The 22,849-nt window shown below is 43.3% G+C and overlaps 1 protein-coding gene across 1 annotated transcript in view; it reads left to right on the top strand.

The window, feature by feature from the left end:
- Positions 1 to 22,849, top strand: part of LOC132406550 (transitional endoplasmic reticulum ATPase-like) — a 75,779-nt gene that overhangs the window by 5,072 nt on the left and 47,858 nt on the right. The window contains exons 2-3 of the mRNA XM_059992368.1: positions 16,873 to 16,984; positions 22,320 to 22,492. Coding sequence (XP_059848351.1) covers positions 16,873 to 16,984; positions 22,320 to 22,492 — 285 coding nt within the window. The remainder of the gene's footprint in view (positions 1 to 16,872; positions 16,985 to 22,319; positions 22,493 to 22,849) is intronic.

The raw sequence follows: 22,849 nt of genomic DNA, 5'->3' as shown, positions 1-22,849 counted from the left end.
TTAGATCTTGAAAGTGAGTTCATATGTTATGTTCAGTGATTAGTTCAGCGTTGTAGTGAGTGAAGTTATCCATGCTGGATCAGGAGCCTGATGGTTGAAGAGTAATACCCATTCCTGAACCTGACGGTGTGGGACCTGTGCCCCCTGTCCAGTGACAGCGGTGAGAAGATAGCACTGCCTGGATGGTAGGGGTCCTTGATGATGGAGGCTGCTGTCTTGTGGCAGCGCTCTGTGTAGATGTGATCACTGGTGGGGAGGGATCTTCTTGTGATGGACTGGGCTGAAGACACAACTTTGTGTAGGCTTTTCCATTCTTGGGTATTGGTGCTTCCGTACCAGGCATGCAACACGTTCCAGGGAGTTTCTGCTTTGTGGGTGAAGAAGATCATCCTTTTCCCCTATCCTAAACAGACAGACAGACAGACAGACATACTTTATTAATCCCGAGGGAAACTGGGTTTCGTTACAGTTGCACCAACCAAGAATAATGTAGAAATATAGCAAAATGAAACCAGAAATAATTACATAATAAGTACATTATGCCAAGTGGAAATAAGTCCAGGACCAGCCTATTGGCTCAGTGTCTGACACTCCAAGGGAGGAGTTGTAATGTTTGATGGCCACAGGCAGGAATGACTTCCTATGACGCTCAGTGTTGCATCTCGGTGGAATGAGTCTCTGGCTGAATGTACTCCTGTGCCTAACCAGTACATTATGGAGTGGATGGGAGACATTGTCCAAGATGGCATGCAACTTGGACAGCATCCTCTTTTCAGACGCCACCGTCAGAGAGTCCAGTTCCACCCCCACAACATCACTGGCCTTGCAAATGAGTTTGTTGATTCTGTTGGTGTCTGCTACCCTCAGCCTGCATGATGAAGGATTCTAGTCCAAAGAATCGATAGTTCATTCCCCTCCATAGACACTGACTAACCTGAGTTCCTCCAGCATTTTATGTTTTGTTTAATATTTCCAGCATCTACAGCCTCACTCATGTTTTGTGTCAACCCATGTCCTCTCATTTTGTCTGATATGGGGAAAAGTTCCTTGTTTATATCTCTCATAATTTTATATACTTCAATCATATCCCTTCTTGACCTTCTCTGCTCGAGGGAGACCAGACCCAGTCTCTCTTCTTAATCAGAACTCTCCATCCCAGACAACGTTATGGTGAATCTCCTGTACACCTCTGTTTTAAACACCCTGACGGACTCCACTTCCACTGTCCCTGCAAACAGTGATTTCCATGTCATCTCACTTACAACATGAAACAGTTTATCCTTTATCTCTGTCTCAGTCCAAAATGCTGACTGTTTATTCACTCCATAGATGCTGCCTGACCTGCTGAGTTCCTTCACCATTTTGTGTGTTACTCCCTCCCTGTATCCTTGCTCAGTACTACATATAGTACTTTGTAAAGTTGGGGGACCTTTGTCGAGCACCTGCACTCTGCCTGCCACAATATGCGGCCACCCATTCTAATGCCACTTCCCAACCCTATGTCAATCTATGGCCTCCTCTACATCAACCTGGCAGCATGAACATCGATTACTCTAACTTCTGGTTAAAAGTAAGATCAAAAATGCATGTTATTTTTTATAAAATATGTCTTGAGGAAGAGACTCAGAGAGGTCAGAATGACATGGATATCATGTCCATGTGCTGTCCCATACCAACCTCCTCCCAGCTCATTTCAGCTCACACCACCCGCTTAACTTCAAGATAACCAGTGCTGATGATGTTTTCCTTTCTCCCTAACACTTACCTAACTGGCCTTAAACATATAGTATGGTATCCTCCTGATTAGTGCAGTCACTTTACAGAAACAACTGGAAGACTGCGTCCTGGTGCTGCCTGTAAAGAGATTGTATGTTCTCCTATTGGGTTTCCTCTAGGTGCTCCAGATCCTTCCCACATTACAGAGATGTATAGCTATGTTTAGTGAGTTGTGGGCATGCTGTGTTGACACCATAAATGTGGTAACTTGCCGGCTGCTCAGCTAAATCTTTGCTGACTGATTTGACGCAGACAATGTACCTCACTTAATGTGTCGATGTTAGTGGTTAGCAAAACACTTTGTGGTATAAATGACCTGGGTTCAATTCCTGCTGTTGCCTGCAGGGAGCTTCACAGTTCTCCACGTGACTGTGTGGGTTTCCTCCAGGTGCTCTGGTTTCCTCCTACAGTCCAAAGACATACCGGTTGATGGGATAATTGGTATTTGTGCATTGCTCCATGATTAGTCTAGGATTAAGACGGGAAATTGCTGGGGCAATGTGGCTCAAAGGGCCAGAAGAGCCTATTCCATGCTGTATCTAGCTAATCTTTAATCCTTAAACTTCTTTACCCTAAAAGGATTTTGCTTGGTCAGCATAGGCAAGTTGGGCCTAAGGCCTTGTTTCAATCCTGTATAACTCTAGGACGCCAGAACGACTCCTACTGTGGCAAGTTCAATTTTCCCCCTGCTCACTGAGTAAACAAGTTTTTCCTGAGCACCCTACTGAATTTATTGCATCCAGTTTAGTCTGTTTCAAGGTCTCACTATGTCCACACTCTTGAAACACCTCACTAGTAGCCAATAAAGATCTTAGAATCTCCATTAGGGCCCCAGCTATCTCCAGCCTGCCTCTCTTCACAGCCTAGGATACATCTCGTGGGATTTCAATTCCTGACTGTGACCCAAGATATCCAGCAACCTAACCACTACGCTATCAATTTCAATTGGCATTTATAGCATGGGAAGGGCGAGGAGGAGTCATATTTGGACATATTCAGTGCAGTGCTCATGGAAGCAAACATGTAGGAGCGGTCATTCCATAAATCACATGCAACAATGAAACAGGCCCTTCAGCCCTTTGAATAGATACTGACCATCAAGCCTCCATTTGCATTATTCACTTATCTCTCCACATTCCTATTGCTGCCATTTAAGAAGCTTTTAGACAAACATATGAATATGTAGAGAATAGTGGGATATGGACACACTCAGCAGAAGAGCTTTTTTAATTCCATACATTTGGTGCAGACATTGTAGGCCAACGGGCCTATTCTTATGTTAAACTATTCTATATTTGAATGGTGGTTTAGGCTGAGGTTGGTACCCACATACCTCAACCATAATCCATTTATTTACTTATTGAGATACAGCGCAGAACAGGCCCTTCCGGCCTGTCAGGACGTGTCAACTAGCAATCCCCTGACTTAGCACTAGCCTAATCACAGGACAATTTAGGTTAATGAACAATTAACCTACCAACCAATTCCTCTTTGGTATGTGAGAGGAAACTAGAGCACCCAGAGGAAACCCACACTGTCACGGGGAGAACGTACAAACTCATTATAGGCAGCTGTGGGAGTTGAACCCAGGTCACCAGTACTGTAAAACGTTGTGCTAATGGGTGTATGAGGACCGTGTCTTATCCACTCATCACAAAGTGGAGAATCTGCACACTCAACCCAAGTTGTAACAGGCAGCCCAGCCTGTGTATTGTGCTGGACTGTATAATACTTGCCCTTATCGTTTTCTAATAGAAGAACATTAAGGTGGGAGGCAGGGATGGGAATAGCGAGTGGGAGGCTGGAAAAGGGGCTTGCATTGCTGCTGTTTGTGTGTTTTGGTGTAACATTGTGGACATGATTTGGTGGGCTGGGTGTCAACACCAACGATGCATGTCAGTGAATATTTCAACGCATATGTGATAAATAAGTCTGAGCCCAAATTAAGAAAGGAACACCTTGTTCACTCAGCATCTGAACAGTTGGCTGATTCTCCCTCCCCCCCCCCCCCCCCCCCCGTCATACACCTATTCGATAAGGGTGGATGAAAGTGTGCCCTGTGAATGACCTGTACAAGCCCAGTCACTGAATTCCCAAATATAGTAACATTCCAATAATCTGCTGTCAGACTATTGGGAAATCCTGATGGTTTGGTATCTGGCTGACTTTAAAATACCAGGGACCCAGATGCTATGCTCCTTTTAGTCCTCCTCTAATCCCATTTTACCCTCCCCCATTCCCATCAACTACCCACAGATTTGATTCACTCACTGAAGAGTACTTACAGTGTCCAAACACATTTGGGATGCGAGGGAAAACTGTCACAAAATGTAGAAGAGGCTTGACCCAAAAGCACAGAGACAATTTAGCAGTAAAGGGTATTTTCCTAGTAAATTGCAAAATGACAAGCCATGAAGGGACACAAAACAAGAAAGGACAGATACTAAACTCTCAGGTAACAGGGTAACTGATGACTAGGAGCAACTAGTTGAGGCTGGTTGGTTCAAAAGGTAAAAAAATGGACTGCAGATGAAAGTTGGGTTTAAATAGGCTGCAGGTGAGTTGGAAACAAGTGGCAGGCAACTCTTGAACTCTGGGTGGAGACTGTGAGGTGACTGCTCGTGCAAGCTTGATAAAAATTGGAGCATGCCAAGGAAGCCAATGAACTCACAAGGAGAACATGCAAACTCCATGCTGACAGCACCAGAGGTCGTTCAAACCTGGATGTCTGGAACGGTGAAGCATCAACTCTACCAGATACACCACTGTTGCCAGTTTTGTAATGCCTTTTACTTTATGCCAGAGTGATCTGTAAGCAGTGAAGCACTTTTCAAAGTGTGCTCATTTTGTACATCAACCAGTTGGCACAGAGCAAGCTGGTGTAAGCGACAAAGTGACAACAATTGATTGTTTTGAATTTGTGTGAGGGAAATATGGACCATTGCATACCAGAGACAGAAGAAAAATGCAGATGCTGTAATCTGAAGCAACACACAAAACAGCGAAGGAACCCAGCAGGTCAGGCAGCTCTTGTGGTGGAAAATGGACAGTTCAGGTCAAGATCCTTCATCTGAACTGAAATATGGCAGGGAGATAGCCAGTATGAAGTGATGAAGATAATAATAATCTATGTAAATCTTCAGAAAGCCACAACACTAAGCACCATGAGAATAGTCCGAAACTTCCTAGCAATTGAGAAATGAGTTTGCTTGGCTCTTCTAGTACCTCAGATTTTACCAGCTTGAGCTGAGAAAATATAAATAATGATAACTTATTTATCAAACACTTTTCATCCAGACAAAGTGCTGTACAATGGGATAAAGTGCAAATATGAAAATAAGGGACAAAAAGATGTTAGTTAAAAGCAAGGTGAAATAAATAGGTTTTGAGCTGATGTTTAAAAGTCTCAATTGAGTCTGCATCCCTTATAGTTTTAGGCATTGAATTCCACAGTTAAGGAGCGTCGTTCAAAAAAGCTGATCTGCCGATTATCTTTTGAGGGAGATCGTTTAAATTTAAGAGGCCGGCGGAAGAGGACCAGAGAGCTCGAGCAGGATTATAAAATAAAAGCCATTCTCTGATATTCTCTGGTCCCAGACCATTGAGAACTTTAAAATCAATACTAAAAGATACAGGAAGCAATGTTCCTGCTAATATTTTCTTACAGCTATATGAATTAACCATGGCTTTGAGCAGCAAATGTTTACACAGCTTGAAAACTGCATGGCACTTTAATTTCTTTTAGTATGTATACTTCTAATATTTAGAACAAAAATTGAAAAATCGCATACTTTTCTATTTATTAATTCAAGGGTATAATGAATTACAGTACAATAAAGAACATCTTTTTCATTTTGTAAACTTTTTTTCCTCTCTTTAGTACAAATTTAGATAAATTTTGCATCCACAGATGCGACCCAACCTGTTGATTTCCACCAGAGTGTTTCCCCGTAGTTTGACACCTGACTTCCTGTGTGATATTTGGTGTGCCCCTTTCCAGTTACTGGGATCTCCGTTCACATACTCCCTTTCCAGCCACCTGGATCACTGTTCCCACAGAATATGTGATAGCTATTCCATATTTCAATTCATGTGATTCATTGAGATTTTTATCATATTGTGTAACGTTGAAAAGTAATGCGTTAGAGGACTGTCTGGATGTTAATCGATGCAAAAGTCAATAGTTCAGGAAAAAAAGTCAATTCCAACGCATTCCAGAAAGTCCCAAGTGTCAAAGTCAAAGTTGAGTTTATTGTCATGTGGACAAGTACAGTTTGCAGAGGTTTAATGAGTAAGCTTCATTTATCAACAAAGTCCAAATATGTCACCATATACTATCCTGAAATTCATTTTCTTGCAGGCATTCACAGTAGAACAGAGAAATACAATAGAATCAATGAAAAATTACACACAAGCAAAGATAATGTAAAACCACACACACAAAGATGGACAAACGAAAACCTGCAGCAACCTCACGGCAACATAGCATGAGATGCACAACATTATAAATGAAATATAAATTAAACAATCGTTACAAGAAAGAACACAATTAAAACTTGCAATGCAAAGTGACTGGCTTCCAGGAGATTTACAGATAACAGGGTTGATGCAATGCTCGACCATTAATTCTCAATGCTAAATATGATGTATAGAATCGGAATCAGGTTTATTATCACTGGCATGCGATGTGAAATTCGTTAACTTAGCAGTTCAATGCAATACATAAGCTAGCAGAGGGAGAAAAAAATAACAAATACAATAAAACATAATAATAAATAAACAAGTAAATCAATTACGTATATTGAATAGATTTTTTTTAAATGTGCAAAAACAGAAATACTGTATATTAAGAACATGAGGTAGTGCTCAAAGCTTTAGTGTCCATTTAAAAATTGGATTGCAGAGGGGAAGAAGCTGTTCCTGAATCGCTCAGTGTGTGCCTTCAGGCTTCTGTATCTCCACCTGAATGTGCATTGGTCTAATGGGATTAAAGGCACGTAAGGCATTATCCCAGTGGGCATCAACCACAGCCTTCAGCCATCGAGGTGTGCTTTGAGCCCAGTGTGTTTCAGCTGATGGAGGAGGATTCAATTACCAGTGTCTACCCTAGTTTTCCATCTGACAAGGTGATAGGAACGATAAATGAGTCACCACCCAACAACGGGTGAATTTGCACTTCCTAGATAGAGTGGATGTGGAGAGGATGTTTCAGTTAGTGGGTGAATCTAGCACCAGAGGGCACAAACTCAGAAGAGACAAAAAAAACTCTTCAGAACAGAAATGAGGAGGAATTTCCTTAGTCAGAGGATGGTGAATCTGTGGAATTTATTGCCACAGATGGCTGTGGAGGCAAAGTCATTGGGTATATTTAGAGCGGAGGTTGATAGGTTCTTGATTTATAAGGGTGTCAAAGGTTATGCAGAGAAGAGAAATTCAATCAGACGTGATTGAATATCAAAGCAGACTTGGGCATTGGGATAGAAATAAGCCACAGTGTAAATCCTCAGGTCCCTTACCCAGCGGCTGACTTTGCCCGGGCTACTGTCTGTGGGGCCTTGAGGGAGCAGAGCAGCCCAGTAACAAAGAATTTCAGGCAGAAGGGCTGGGATTGTCACTGTGAAGAAGGTCACAGTCAGAGTGAGATGGGGACCAGACTGACTCTTTTTGACAACTCACCGAAATATCACAGTTACCAAAGCCAAGATCAGTGAGAGCACAGAAAGGAATTCCAGAAAACGACAAGAAATCCCCTCATAGGGAGGAATTGTAGAGAAAGAGGAGATGAGAGATAGAGTTAAAGTACAGGGTGAAATGCAGAGAAAGATGGAATTCAGAAATTAGGAAGGAAATCGAGTGGGAAAATTGACAACAAGGAATACTTGGTCTAGTCAAGAACCACATTGTCAACACTTTAAGCAGTCTGAATTTAATGTTTATGTGAAATTCTTCCCGCTCCACTCCAAGGCTGTGAGGGAACTCCTTATATCCTGGATGTAGTCTGGCACCAGTTCAGGTTCTGTAGTCTTTATGCAGCCAGGAATGATCCAGGGAATGAAAGGTTTATCGTATGAGGAATGTTTGTTGTCTCCAGGCCTGTACCCTGTACTCACTGGAGTTTCAAAGAATGTAAGGAATCTGTTGAAAGGCCTGGATAGTGTGGCTATACCAAGTATATTTCCTATAGTGGGAGTGTCTAGGTGTTCTGGGCACAGCTTCAGAATAGAAAAATGTTACCTTGGAACAGAGATGTGGAAGAATTTCTTTAGCTGGTGAATCTGTGGCATTCATTGCTAGAGATGCCTCTGGAGCCATATCATTGAGTATATTTAAAGCAGAGGTTGATAGATTCTTGATTAGTCATGGTGTCAAAGGTTACTGAGAGAAGGCAGGAGAATGGGGTTGAAGAGGTAAATAAATCAGTCATGGTGGAATTGTGGAGCAAACTTGTTTGCCCAAATGGCCTAATTCTGCTCCTGTCATATGGTGTTAGAATCATAGAACATTACAGCACAGTACAGGCCCTTTACCTCTCCATGTTGTGCCGACCCATATAATCCTTAAAAAAAAGTACTAAACCCACACTACCCCATAACCCTCTAATTTTCTTCCATCCATGTGCCTGTCCAAGAGGCTCTTAAATACCCCTAATGTTTTAGCCTCAACCACCATCACTGGCAAGTCATTCTAGGCACTCACAACCCTCTGTGTAAAAAAATTTACCCCTGTAGTCCCCCCTATACTTCCCTCCCTTAATTTTGTACATATGCCCTCTGGTGTTAATCGTGCTCTGGGAAAAGGTACTGACTATCCACCCTATCTACACCTCTCATAATCTTGTAGACCTCTATCAAGTCCCCTCTCATTCTTCTATGTTCCAAAGAGAAAAGTCCCAGCTCAGCTAACCTTGCTTCATATGACTTGTTCTCTAAACCAAGCAACATCCTGTTAAATCTCCTCTGCACCCTCTCCATAGCTTCCACATCCTTCCTATAATGAGGTGACCAGAATTGAAAATAAGTGTGGTCGCACCAGAGATTTGTAGAGTTGCAACATGACCTCTCTACGCTTGAACTCAATCCCCCTGTTAATGAAGCCTAGCATCCCATAGGCCTTCTTAACTACCCTATCAACCTGTGCAGCGACCTTGAGGGATGTATGGATTTGAACCCCAAGATCCCTTTGTTCATCCACACTCTTAAGTAACTGACCATTAATCCTGTACTCAGTCTTCTGGTTTGTCCTTCCAAAATGCGTCACCTCACACTTATTCACACTTATTATTATCATCTGCCATTTTTCTGCCCAACTCTGCAGCCTGTCTATATCCTCTTGTAACCTTCGACAACCTACACCTCCATCCACAACTCCCCCAATCTTTGTGTCATCCGCAAACTTACTCACCCATCCTTCCGCCTCTATATCCAGGTCATTTATAAAAATCAATGGGAGGCCCTCAATGAGCGTGGATTGAGGTAAAGAGACCAGCAATGAACTGCTTTGTAAATGTCTCCTTACCCCTTCATCACTGCATTCCCCATGCATCACGTCTAGCATACATAGTGCCTCCACCTTCTGGCAGTTTGAATAACAGAAGTTCGCCCTTACACAATACACACAAATCATTACCCAAAATTTTCAGATAAAGAATAAAAAAATTGTTTGGATAAAATAAATAAACATAAAATATGAAAGAAACAGCACATTTTATCAGCTGCTGTCAAGGGTTCACATGATATTCTAGAAAGGTAAAGCTGGGTGTTTGGCTTTTTTCCAGATCTTTATTTTACCAGATCAGTGCTTCTGGCCTCTGTAAGCTGACTACACACTCAGTGTAATTTTACGATAGAAATCCCACCCTGGAGAGCAAACACAGAAGTGAGGGGGAGGGTGAGGCAGCACTGAGAGATCACAGACCCTGATGCAGATACACCCTTTCAGATTGCTGTCAAGCCCAAGCCCTAACATAGGTGACCAGAGAAGTTCCCATGTGTAGACATAAGAGACTGCAACTATCGGAATCTCAAGCAGTAAACTTTTTGCTGCAGAGACTCAGCAGGGTGCAAAACATCTGCGGGGAAAAGAAATAGCTGATGTTTCAACCCAAAATGTTGACAGTTCCTTTCTTCCCACCTGTGATGCCAGACCTTTTGAGTTCCTCCAGTAAAAAGTGGTTAGAGATTATGTGTGCATTGTAGTTAGCACTGTGCATTCAGAGGGTGATGGGTGATTCAAAAAGCAGCACAGTAGCATAGTGGTTAGAGTAATGCTTTACATCACCAGCAATCAGAAGATCAGGGGTTCATTTCCCACCGCTGTCTGGAAGGAGGTTGTTCTCCCCATGACCTCAGGGTGTTCTGGTTTCCTCCCACATTCCAAAAAGGTAGCGGTTAGGGTTAGGAGGTTGTGAGCATGCTTTGTTGGTGCCAGAAGCAATTGAAGAAACACTTCTGAGCTGTCTCCGGCACATCCTTGGGCTGTGTTGCTCATTGACGCAAACAACACATTGGCACAGTGTCATGTGATTGACAGTGTCAAATGACTGACAGTGTCATGTGATTGACAGTGTCAAATGATGTGGGTTGTAACAGTTGTAGAGAACTGCAAAACTAGAGCAAGAAAGCACTGGAGATAAAGCAGTGAGCCGCCTGGATTTATTGTTTTGGAATCAACGTGATGGCTATAATTACCTTTAACCTTTATAATCCTAAAGATCAACCATCATACCACCTGTTAATTCTTTTAAATTAATAACTACTTCAAACAGTCACCTGTCATAGAATGATGCCTCTCATTGAAAGATGATGAATTGGAATTGGTTTATTATTGTCACACAGACTGCAATACAGTGAAAACTTGTCTTTCATAACTGTTAATAAAGATCAGCTGCAATATTAATGTCAGGCAGTGTTCAACACCATCACACCCATAGTACTAATCAAAAGCTGGGCCTCTGTACCTTCTGCAACTACATTTCTCATCAGGAGACCACAGTCAATGCAGATGGTAATAATATCTCCTCCTCGCTGGCAAGCAACATTGATTTTCCAATCCCGTTTCAAAGGTGTGTGCTTAACCCATTGCTCTCTCTACATCCATGACTGTGTGGCTAGGCACAGCTCAAATGCCATCTATAAATTTGTTGATGACGCCTCGGAGGAATCTCAGATTGTGACAAGGAGACATACAGAAGGCCATTGGATGACTAATAGAATTGGTTTGGCCCGGCAATATGGGGTGGAGGGGCTGTCCTGTGCTGTACTGATCTACATTCAGTGTCCTGTCAGATTGATCAGCTAGTTCAATGGTGTCACAGTAACAACCTTGCACTTCACCAGCAAATCCCGGAATTAATTGTGGGCTTCAGAAAGGAGAAGTCAGGGGAACACACACCAGTCCTTATCGAGTGACCAGCAATAGAAAGGAGGAACAGCTTCAAGTTCCTGGGTGTCGGCGTCTCTGAAGATCTATCCTGGATCTAACATAATGACGCAATTACAAAGAAGGCACGACAGTGGCTATATTTCATTAGGAGTTTGAGAAGAACTGGTGGGTCACCGAAGATACTCACAAATTTCTACTGATGTACCATGGAGAACATTCTAACTGGTTGCATCATCATGTGACATGGAGGGGCTACTGAATAGGATTGGAAAAAGCTGTAGAGGGTTGCAAGTTCAGTTAGTTCCATCATGAACATCATCCTCCCTGGCAACAGGCACATTGTCAAAGGACGATTCTTCAAAAAGATGGCATCTGTCATTAAGGACCCCCACCACCCAGGACATGCCCTCTTCTTATTGCTACCATCAGGGAGGAGGTTCAGAAGCCTGAAGGTACACACTCAACATTTTAGAAACATCTTCTTTCCCTCCCCCATTGGATTTCTGAGTGGATGTTGAACCAACCCATGAACCCAACCTCATTATTCTTACTCTCATTTTGCACTAGTTATTTAATTTAATCTATCTATATATCTATCTATCTGCATATATGTGCAATACATATATACATTGTATGGTAATTTTTAGTTTTTTTGTATACTGCTGCTGCTGCAAAGCAGCATATTTCGCAACATATGCCAATGGTATTAAATCTGATTCTGATGCACAGTGTATTTACATGAACCAAGGTAAAACCATTACAGAAAGTAGAAGAAAGTGTTACAGTGCAGGTATACAATAAGGCCATGAAGAGGTTGATTGTGAGGTGAAGAGTACAAGAGAACCATTCAATAGTCTTTTATTAATCAAGAAGTGGAAAGGAGTTAAGAGCCTGCGGCCATTGCTCTCAACAGCAGGTATATATCACTTTAGATACTGTTGGGGGATGACCTAACAGAGTCACAATGTCGCGTGTCTGGCACTGATCTGCCTCTGTGACTGAGAAGGGAAGGAGGGGAGAGGAGGCATACTGTGGTGATAGGTGATTCGTTAGGGGAATGTACAGGAGGTTCTGTGGGTGAGAACCAGATTCCTGGATAGTATGTTGCCTCCTGGGTACCAGGGTCCAGGATATCTCGAATCCTCAGCATTCTTATGTGGAGGGTGAGCAGCTAGAAGTCGTGGTCCATTTAGGTACCAATGACATGGGTAAGATGAGTGACGAGGTTCTGCATAGGGAGTTCAGGGAGTTAGTTACTAAGTTGAAGGGCAGGGCCTCCAGGGTTGTGATCTCAGGATTGCTACCTGTACCATGTGCTAGTGAGGCCGGAACTGGGAAGATTATACAGTTTAATACATGGCTAAGGAGTTAGTGTAGGAAGGAGAGCAAAAGATTTTTGGAACATTGAGCTCTCTTCCAGGAAAGGTGGGACCTGTACAGAAGGGATGGTTTGGACCTGAACTGGAAGGGAGCTAATGTCCTAATGGAAAGGCTTGTTAGTGCTGCACGGTGGGGTTTAAACTAGAGTTGCAGGATGATGGGAACCAGAGTGCCAGAACAGTTAGTGGAGAGGTTGTGGCGGTAGATATTGCTAAGACTTCAGACACAGTTAGGAATCAAAAAGTTGAGCGTGGTGTGACCAGTGTTCTGAGCTGCAAGGTGTATCGTAGGAAAGGCGGATAATAGTGCTGAACATGAGGTGGCTGGTATACAAACAGGCAAAGTGTAGAGAGGAGAGGCAGTTGATAGGGAAAAATTGCGGGCAACAGGATGAGTCGCAATGTAAAAGGTGGACAAAATCATAAAGGGCCAATACAGGACTGAAAGTGTTGTATCTGAATGCGCACAGTGTACAGAATAAGGGAGATGAACTTGCAGCATAGTTGCAGATTGGCAGGTATGATGTTGTGGGTATCACTGAATCATAGCTGTACGATTATAGCTGGGAGCTTAACTTCAAATGATACACATTGTATTGGAAGAATAAGCAGGAAGGCGGGGGGGGATGTTGCTCTGTTGGTAAAAATATGTAATCAAATCATTGGAAAGAGATGACATAGAGTGAGCAGATGTTGAATCATTGTGGATAGAGATAAGGAACTGCAAGGATAAAAAGACCCTGATAGGAGTTGTACACAATCCCGAAAACAATTGTAACCACCTGGATCGCCTCAGGCTCGTTCAGCTCGTTCTCGTCTAGGGGGAGCAGCCTTCGGCCCCACCAAACTGGGTAAACAGCTGGTGTGGATGCTGTGTGATGTCCCCGCCTCGCCCAAAAACAGACAGTACACCATAAGCGATTAAATGAGTACAATTTATAAAGGTTACTATAACTAACTGGTTAATAACGATACAGTATATATGAAGGAAAAAAAAAATAAGGAAAAGGCGCCAAACTTATCAAAGTCCAAACCACTTCATGCACAACCGTTGGAGCTCAATTACTGAAGTCTTCTGGCCACCATTCGATCCCCTCTGAACTCCTCGACTTGCAGCTCAGGACCACCCGAAGTGGTCAACCAAGCACATCTATCTTTGTCTCCTCTCCTCGGGGTACCTCCTGGCCTTGGACCCCCACTTGGGGTCCGTTCCTCGCCCAGTTTACAGCATCACGTCCTCTCTCTCTCTCTCTCACCCCTTCACGCCGATCTCCCCAAAAGCCCGCCAACAATAGCTTACAGACTCAGAAGAAAGAACAACATTAATCCCAATTGGTTTACAAAGGAATACAATTCTCGTTATCAGTAAATTTTAACCCAAACAAGCTTCCAGCACTCTCGCAACAAAGAAGCATTCCTACTTTTAACAAAACAAAGAAGCCATTTTGATTACAGAATCATAAGGAGATGATGTACAAATTACAACAGGAGATAGAAAATGCATGCCAAATGGGCAATATTACAATAGTCATGGGGATTTTACTATACAGGTTGATTGGAAAAATCAGGTTGGTGATGGATCCCAGGAGGGGAAATTTCTAGAATACTTACGAGATGACTTTTCAGAGCTGCTCATGGTTGAGCTCAGTAGAAGATCTGCTATTCCGGACTGGGTGTTGGGCAATGACCTGGAATTGATTAGAGAGCTTAAGGTAAAAGAACCCTTATGGGAAGTGATCATAATATGATCAAGTTCACTCTGAAATTTGAAAAGGAGAAGCTAAAGTCAGGTGTATCAGTATAACAATGGAGTAAAAGAAATAGCATTATGAGAGAGGAACTGGCCAGAATTGATTGGAAAAGAACACATGCAGGGATGACAGCAAAGCAGCAATGGCTGGACTTTCTGGAAGCAATTCAAAAGGCACAAGGTGTATATATCCCAGAGCGGAAGAAGTTTTCTTAAGGAAAGATGACACAACTGTGGCTAACAAGAGAAGTCAAAGCCAATTTAAAAGCCAAAGAGAGGGCATATAATAGAACAAAAGTTAGTGGGAAGTTAGATTTTTGGGAAGCTTTTAAATACCAATAGAAGGCAACTAAAGTAATTAAGAAAGTAAAGATAGAATATGAAAATAGGCTAGCCAGTAGTGTTAAAAAGGATACCAAAAGTTTCTTCAGATATATAAAGTGTAAAAGAGAGGTGAACGTAGATATTGGACCACTGGAAAATGATGCTGAAGAGGTAGTATTGGGGGACAAAGAAATGGTGGACTAACTGAATAAGTAATTTGCATCAGTCTTCGCTGTGGAAGACTCTGGCAGTATGGTGGAAGTTCCAGGTGTCAGGGGGCATGAAGAATGTGAAATTACCATAACTAAAGCGAAGTATCTTGGAAACTGAAAGGTCTGAAGGTAGGTAAGTCACCTGGACCAGAAGGTGTACACCCAGGGTTCTGAAAGAAGTGGCTGAAGAGATTGTGGAGGTTATTAATGATCTTTGTTGGGACCGGTTCTTTTTATGTCATACGTCAATGATTTGGATGATGGGATTGATAGCTTTCTTGCAAAGTTTGCCGACAATGTGAAGATAGGTGGAGGGGCAGGTGGTTTTGAGGAAGTAGAGAGGCTACAGAAGGACTTAGATTAGGAGAATGGGCAAAAGTAATGGTGGATGGAATACATTTGAGAAGTGTTTGGTCATGCATTATGGTGGAAGAAATAAAAGGGTTGACTATTTTTAACTGAAGAGAAAATACAAAAATCTGAGGTACAAAGGGACTTGGGAGTCCTTGGGCAGGATTCCGTAAAGGTTGATTTGCAGTTTGGGTCTGTTGTGAGGAAGACAAATGCAATATTAGCATTCATTTCAAGAGGGCTTAAATAAAAAAATAAGCAAGGATGTAAAGTTGAAACTTTAAAAAGCACTGGTGAGGCCTCACTTGGAGTATTGTGAGCAGGGTTCGGTCCCTTATCTTAGAAAGGATCTGCTGAAACTGGAACGGGTTCAAAGGAAGTTTATGAAAATGATTCCAGGATTGAATGGTTTGTTTGCTCCTTATGGTGGGAGAGAGGACACTCCCTCAGAATAGAGGGCATCCTTTTAGAATGAAGATGAGGAGGAATTTCTTCAGCCAGAGAATGGTGAATGTGTGGAATTCATTGCCACAGGCAGCTGTGAAGGCCAAGTATTTATGTACATTTAATGCAGAGGTTGATAGATTCTTGATTGGTCAGGACACAAAGGGATGTGGGGAGAAGGCAGGAGATTGGGGCTGAGAGAAAAAGTTGGATCAGCCATGATGAACTGGTGGAGCAGACTCGATGGGCCAAATGTCCTAATTCTCCTCCTATATTTTAAGGTCTTATGGTCTTTTAACAATGGGTAGAAGCTGATCTGGAACCTGATGGTATTGGCTTTCAAGCATTTGTGTCTTCTGCCTGATGGGAGAGGGAAGAAGAGTGAATGTTGGGAGTGGGTGAGGTCTTTGATTATGTTGGCTGCTGTACTGAGGTAATAAGAATAATGAGGCGGCAGAGGCTGAAGGAAGATTATTAGAAGTATAGATAGGGTGGATAGCCAGGAACTTTTTCTTAGGGTCAAAATGTTTCATACTAGAGGGCATGTAATTAAAGTGAGAGGGGAAAGTTCAAAGGAGATTTGTGGTTCAAGTTTTTTACACAGAGAGGTGATTGTCTGGAATGTGCTGCAGATAGGATAAAGGTGTTTAAGAGGGATCCAGATTGGTATATGAATATGTAGAGAATGGAGAGATATGGGCATTGTATTGGCAAGAGGGATTAGTTTAGTTAGGTGTTTAATTACTAGTTTCTTTAGTTCAACACAACATCATGGGCTGAATGGTCTGTGTTATACTATTGTATGTTCCCATGGTGACACAAGAGACTGCAGATGCTGCAGTCTGGAGTGACACACAATCTACTAGAGGAACTCTGTGGGTCAGGCAGCATCTATGGAGGGGTGGGGGGAAAGGAATCATCACTGTTTCAGGTCAAGACCCTGCATCAGCAATTAGCCTAGAATATCGACAGTTCCTTTCTGTAAACGGAACCTGTTGAGTTCCTTCACCAGATTGTTTCTTGCCAATGATACAATAGTACAGCAAAGAAAGAGGCCATTCAGCCCATCGAGTCAGTTCAGTCTCCAGTTGTTTCCACTTCCATCTCCCCCCAGTCACTATGTTTGGTTGTTTGGTATCTTGACTTTACACAGGGAAAAGGGAAGTTACACCCCGACTCGTTGTCCCTTTACAGGAACAATGGAAGGACTGATCAGTGCTTGGTTAACAAGTCATTCCATCTTTTGTCTTTGCAGTGCAAAGCCCGAAGATGTCTCGACAGCGATTCTACAACAGAAACACCGCCCCAACCGGCTCATTGTGGATGAGGCCATCAATGACGACAACAGCATTGTTTCACTCTCTCAGGTACCCATGGCCTTGCTCTCTGGTCCCATATCCCAGCTGGGTGGGAAGTTTCACAGAGATGGATTCACTCAACCTGGAGACAGGCCCTTGGGCCTACAAGGTCCACGAGCATCATCGGATACACGTTCCCATTGGTCCTGTGCTCCCATCTTCTACCACTCACCAACACACAGCGGCCAATCAGCCCACCAATCCACCTATCCTTAGGATGTGGGAGGAATCCCGGGCACCCGAGAGAAAACCCAGGAGCATTAGAGGGAGACCAAGCAGATTCCACACAGACAGCACCCGAGCTGGGAATTGAACCCTGGACGTTGGCCTGACCTGCTTCATCAGTGTGCTGCCCAAGGTTCATCAATGTTGATAACAGGACCCTGTTGCAAAAGCAAACATTGGGATTCCCATCACCACCAGTAAACCCCATGGGTCAACAAGAAGGTGGGTTTCAGTAGCTCTGTGTGTAGCAGAGCCTTCTTTTACAAGGACATCATATCGCCAAAGAAGCAGGGAGAATTCAAATGAAAGAGGGTGGTGAGTACTGTACCATGAAGGATTTGTCAGAGGAAGTGGTAGAAGCAGAGATATTTGGATAGGTACCTGAAGGTGAGGTGCTTGGAGACTTATCGGCTGAATGACAGCAACTGGGACGAGCAAGAAGGAAGCAATGGTTAGCATGGGGTGTTTGGGCTGAGGGTCCTGTCTCCATACTGTTCTGTGTCCTGTAAATAGGAAGGATATGCAACAGGCCCTGAAGCTCAGAAGAGTGCAGAGGAGATTTACAAGGATGCTGTCTGCAGCCTAACTGGACCATGAAGACCAATTAAGCTAGTCCCATTGCCTGCTTTTTGCCCAAACGTTTCTAATCCATGAACCTGTCAAAGTACATTTTCAATGTGGTTAATGTACTTGCCTTGACCACTTCTTCTGGCAGGACAGTATGGAAGCAGAGCAGTTAGTGCAACGCTATTATAGCACCAGTGATCACCGCTCAGGGTTCAGTTCCCACCGCTGTCCCTATGTTCTGTCTGAATGGGCATGGGCTCCAGGTTCAAAAATCAATTGGTTTAATTCAAACGGTTCAACTTAATATCAGAGAATGTATACAGTATACAACCTGAAATCCACAACACAAGAAACCCCAAAGAATGAATGATGGAAACACCAGAACCCCAAGCCCCACCTCCCCCCACACACACAAGCAGCAGCCAAAGCATTGACCCTCCCCTCACTCGCACCAACAGAAATACCAACCCCCACCCACCATGCAAACAACAGCAAAAGTCCCCGAGGAAACCTTGGTCTACAGTCCCATCGAAAACTACAGTCCATAACCTAGCACTACAAGTGTATTCACATTGGGGGGGAGAGGGGGAAGAGGACGAACAATACATATGCATAGACTACAGGACATACATAGTGCCAAGGAGTTGTTGCTCTAGATCCATACATTACGTCAGGGTTGGTAAGTTGCGGTCGTGCTATGTTTTTGCCACAAACGTTGTGACACTTGAGTTCCTCCCAACACAGTCCATGCTGATTTGACAGAAATGGTGCATTTCACTGTATGGTTTGATGTTTCGATGTACGTGACAAATAAAGATCATCTTCATCATTATCTCAGTCCAAGCGGTGCCTGCGAGCTTGGTGACAACATTTAAACGAAGTTTTGGTATGTACATGGATGGAATGGGTATGGAAGGCTGTGGTCCTGCTGCAGGCCGATGGGAGTAGGCAGTTTAAGTGGTTTGGCATGAACTAGATGGACCAAAGGACCTGTTAATCTGCTGCACTTTTCTATGACAATATATACTGACCAGCCAGTGGGTTAAAATGTTTCCCCTCAGCTTCCTATTAAATCTCAGTCCTCTGATCTTAACCTATACCCTTCCTTGTGGGGAAAAGGCAGGAGAATTGGGTTGAGAGGAAATAATAATCAGTACTGGAACACCATCTTCCTGCAGTCCAATATCCACGCTTTCCTTTCTTTTACACTTTATGTATCTGAAGAAACTTATGGTATTTTCTTTAATGTTATTGGCTAGCTTACTTTCATATTCTATTTTAACCTTCCAAATGACTTCTGTAGTTGCTTTCTGCTTTAAAAGCTTCCCAATCCTCTAACTTCCCATTATCTTTGTTCTATTACATGCCCTCTCTTTGGCTTTTATATTGGCTTCGACTTCTCTTGTTAGTCATGGTTGTGTCATCTTGCCTTTAGAATACTTCTTCCTCTTTGGGACGTATATATTCCGTTCCCTCTGAATTGCTTCCAGAAATTCCAGCCATTGCTGTTCTGCCATCATCCCTGCCAGTGTTCTTTTCCTGTCAACTCTGGCTGACTCCTCTCTCATGCCTCTGTAATTCCCTTTACTCCACTGTAATACTGATGCATCTGACTTTAGCTGCTTCTTCTCAATTTTCAGGGTGAACTTGATCATATTATGATCAATTGACCCTGAGGGTTCTTTTGCCTTAAACTCTCTAATCAATTACACAACACCCAGTCCAGAATTGCTGATCACCTACTGGGTTCGTCCAGGATCAAAAAAGCCATCTCTTTGAAATTCCCCTTCTTGTGATCCATCACCAACCTGATTTTCCCAATCTATCTGCATATAAGAATCCCCATGACTATTGTAACATCGCCCTCCTGGCAAGCATTTTCTATTTCTCATTGTAATTTGTAGATCATATCCTTACTACTGTTTGGGGCTCTGTATACAAATCCCACCAGAGTCTTTTTACCCTTGCAGTTACTTAGCCCTATCTACAATGTTTCAACACTTTCCAAACCTATGTCACCTCATTCTAATCATTTGATTTTTTACCAACAGAACAACACAGCCCCCTTTGCCTTCCTGCCTGTCCTTTTGATACAATGTGTATCCTTGGACATTAAGATCCCAGCTGTAATCTTCTTTCAGCCATGATTCAGTCATACCTACAACATCATACCTGCCAATCTGCAACTGTGCTACAAATAAATTACCTTATTCTGTATAATGTGCACATTCAAATATAACATTTTCAGTCCTGTGTTCACCCTTTTCAGTTTTGGCTGCTTTTTACATTTGAACTCATCCTGTTAACTTCAATTTTGCCCTATATCAGCTTTTCCTTGTTAGGAGTCTCACAACACATGGGTTTTGTTTGTAAACCAACTACCTCATCCTCAGCACTATCAGTCTGGTTCCCATCCCCTGCCAAATTAGTTTAAGCCCTCCCAAACAACTCTAGCCAACCTGCTTGCAAGGATATTGACCCCCTCGGGTTCAGGTACATGTCGTACCTTCGCCAGGAGAGATCAGAATGATCCATATATCTGAACCCCTGTCCCCTGCACCAGTTCCTCAGCCATGCATTCACTTACCAAATCATCCTTTTCTTACCCTCACTGACACGTGGCACAGGCAGCAATCCGGAGATTACTACCCTGGAGGTCCCTTTTCTTCCCAACTTTTTGCTAGCTCCCTAAAATCTCTCTCCAGGACCTCCTCACCTTGTCTACCTACGTCATTGGTGCCAACGTGTGCCAAGACATCTGGCTGCTCGTCCTCACCCCTGAGATGGATCCGATTCGAGACATCTCTGATCCTGCCGCCAGGGAGGTAACATACCATCGGGATGTCTCTATTGTGCCCACGGAAACTTGTCGCCGTTCCTCTGACTAAGGACTCGCCTATCAACACTGCAGTCCTCTCCACCCCTCTGCTTTTCTGAGCCCCAGCACCAGACTCAGTGCCAGAGACCTGGTCACTGTGGCTCCCCCGGTAGGTTTTCACCTCAATAGTATCTAAAGCTATATACTTATTCTTGAAGGGAACAGCCACAGGTGTACTCTGCACTACTGGCTGTGCATTTCCCCTCCTTCTCCTGACAGTCATCCAGCAACCTAGGGTTGACTACCTCCCTGTAGCTCCTGTCTATCTCCTCCTCATTCTCCCGTAGGAATGGAAGGTCATCGAGCTGCAGCTCCAGTTCCTTAAAATGATCTCTCAGGAGTTGCAGCTCGATGCACCCGGTGCAGATGTGTTTATCTGGGAGACCTCCAGTCTCCCAGACTTACCACGTCCCACACAGAATATAAAACACTGCCCCAGAGCTATTCTCCATAAACCGCTATGCCCTAACAAATAGGAACAGAAAGAGAGAAACTTACTAAATATGTTACCTCACCTAGGCCTGATGAGCCAAAGCCACTCAAAAGAGGAGCCAGACTGCTTGCACATGAGTTTCTATTGGCCCTTTAATGAATCCCTCTTGCTGATTGGTCACTTCACAACTTAGAGAAACTGCCATGAAGCAGTGCCTTTTAAATTTTGATTATCGTTCTGATTGAAAGGTAACTTCTCTTACATATCCCTGAAGTTGCTTGTCCAACTCAGGTGCCCTGACTGACGAAGGTCAGTGTGTCAAGAGCCACTTTTACTCTGTCTGTCTGTCTGCAATACCACTTTCTGAGGACAATGTGCTTCTATTGCTGGGACCATCTGTTCCACAACACTCCCCAGGACCCTGCCATTTACTGTGAAAATGCCACCGCCGTTTACCTTCCCCAACTGATTAAGATCCCTCTGTAAATCCCAATAACCAACACTCAGAGGTCAAAGTAAATTCATCATCAAAGTGCTCATATGTCATCGTATACAACCCTGAGATTCATTTTCAGTAAATCCATAACCAAAGCCATGAAAGACGACGCTGACTTGGGCATTCAACCAGTTTGCAAAAGACAGCAAACTGTGCAAATGAAAAAAGAAAGAAATAGTAATAATACATAAATAAGCAATAAATATTGAGAACTGGAGATGAAGAGTCCCTGAAAGTGAGCCCATTGGTTATAGGAACATTTCAGTGAGAAGTCACGTGAAGTTAAGTGAAGTTATCACCTTTGGTTCAAGAGGCTGATGGTTGAGGTTTAATGACTGCTCCTGAAGCTGGTGATGCAAGACCTGAGACTACTGTCCCTTCTTCCTGATGGCAACAGCGAGAAGAGAGCACGTCTTGGGTGATGGGGGTCCCTGATGATGGATGCTGCTTTCCTGCAATAACACTTTGTGTAAATGTACTCAATGGTGGGGAGATCTTTACCTGTGATGGACTGGACCATTTCCATATCTCTTGTAGGATTTTCACTGTCAATAACACAACCTGTTTTAGTGTCATCGGCACTCTGGTTAACCAGTGCTAATGGTCTAGAGATATTTTGCTACATCAATGCACATTGGCGACTTCAGGGTAATTCTAGAGAGGAGATAACTTTCTTTTTATGGATTATTCTTTAGATGGCTAGTTGTTCTGAGCATGCTCATTTGGGGCTTGGTATTTCTTGCAGGTCAAGATGGACGAGCTGCAGCTTTTCCGTGGTGATACCGTCCTGCTGAAGGGGAAGAAGCGGAGGGAGACGGTTTGCATTGTCCTGTCAGATGACACCTGCAGCGAGGAGCGGATCCGAATTAGCAGGGTGACACGGAACAACCTACGGGTGCGACTCGGAGATGTTGTGAGGTACACTTGCCCGTCACACTGAGGGATATCTTGAAGCTCTTCCAAGGAGGGGCCAATGGTCAGCCAGCTAAGGGACATGGCCGAAAGAGAGTTCAAACGAGAAGTTTTTGGAAGCAGGGAAGTAGTTCCAAACAGGGAGGGAATTTCATCATTGTCTGCTAGAACCAGGTTTAAATGATTAACTTTGGCGATAATCCAGGTCAACATCTTGGGAATAGAGTTGGAGGAGGCTATAGCGAGAGAGTGCAACCTTTTTTCAATAATACAATAATAGTTGATAAGACAGCTGACCGAGATAGAATTCAGCAGAGTTAGTTCTGGCCTCTATTATATTAATTGATTTAATGAACTAAATTT

The sequence above is a fragment of the Hypanus sabinus genome, chromosome 16 (genome assembly GCF_030144855.1).
Source record: "Hypanus sabinus isolate sHypSab1 chromosome 16, sHypSab1.hap1, whole genome shotgun sequence".
In the NCBI taxonomy this organism is placed as follows: domain Eukaryota; kingdom Metazoa; phylum Chordata; class Chondrichthyes; order Myliobatiformes; family Dasyatidae; genus Hypanus; species Hypanus sabinus.
The sequence above is the reverse complement of the archived record's forward strand: the minus strand, read 5'-3'. Positions and strand labels throughout refer to the sequence as shown.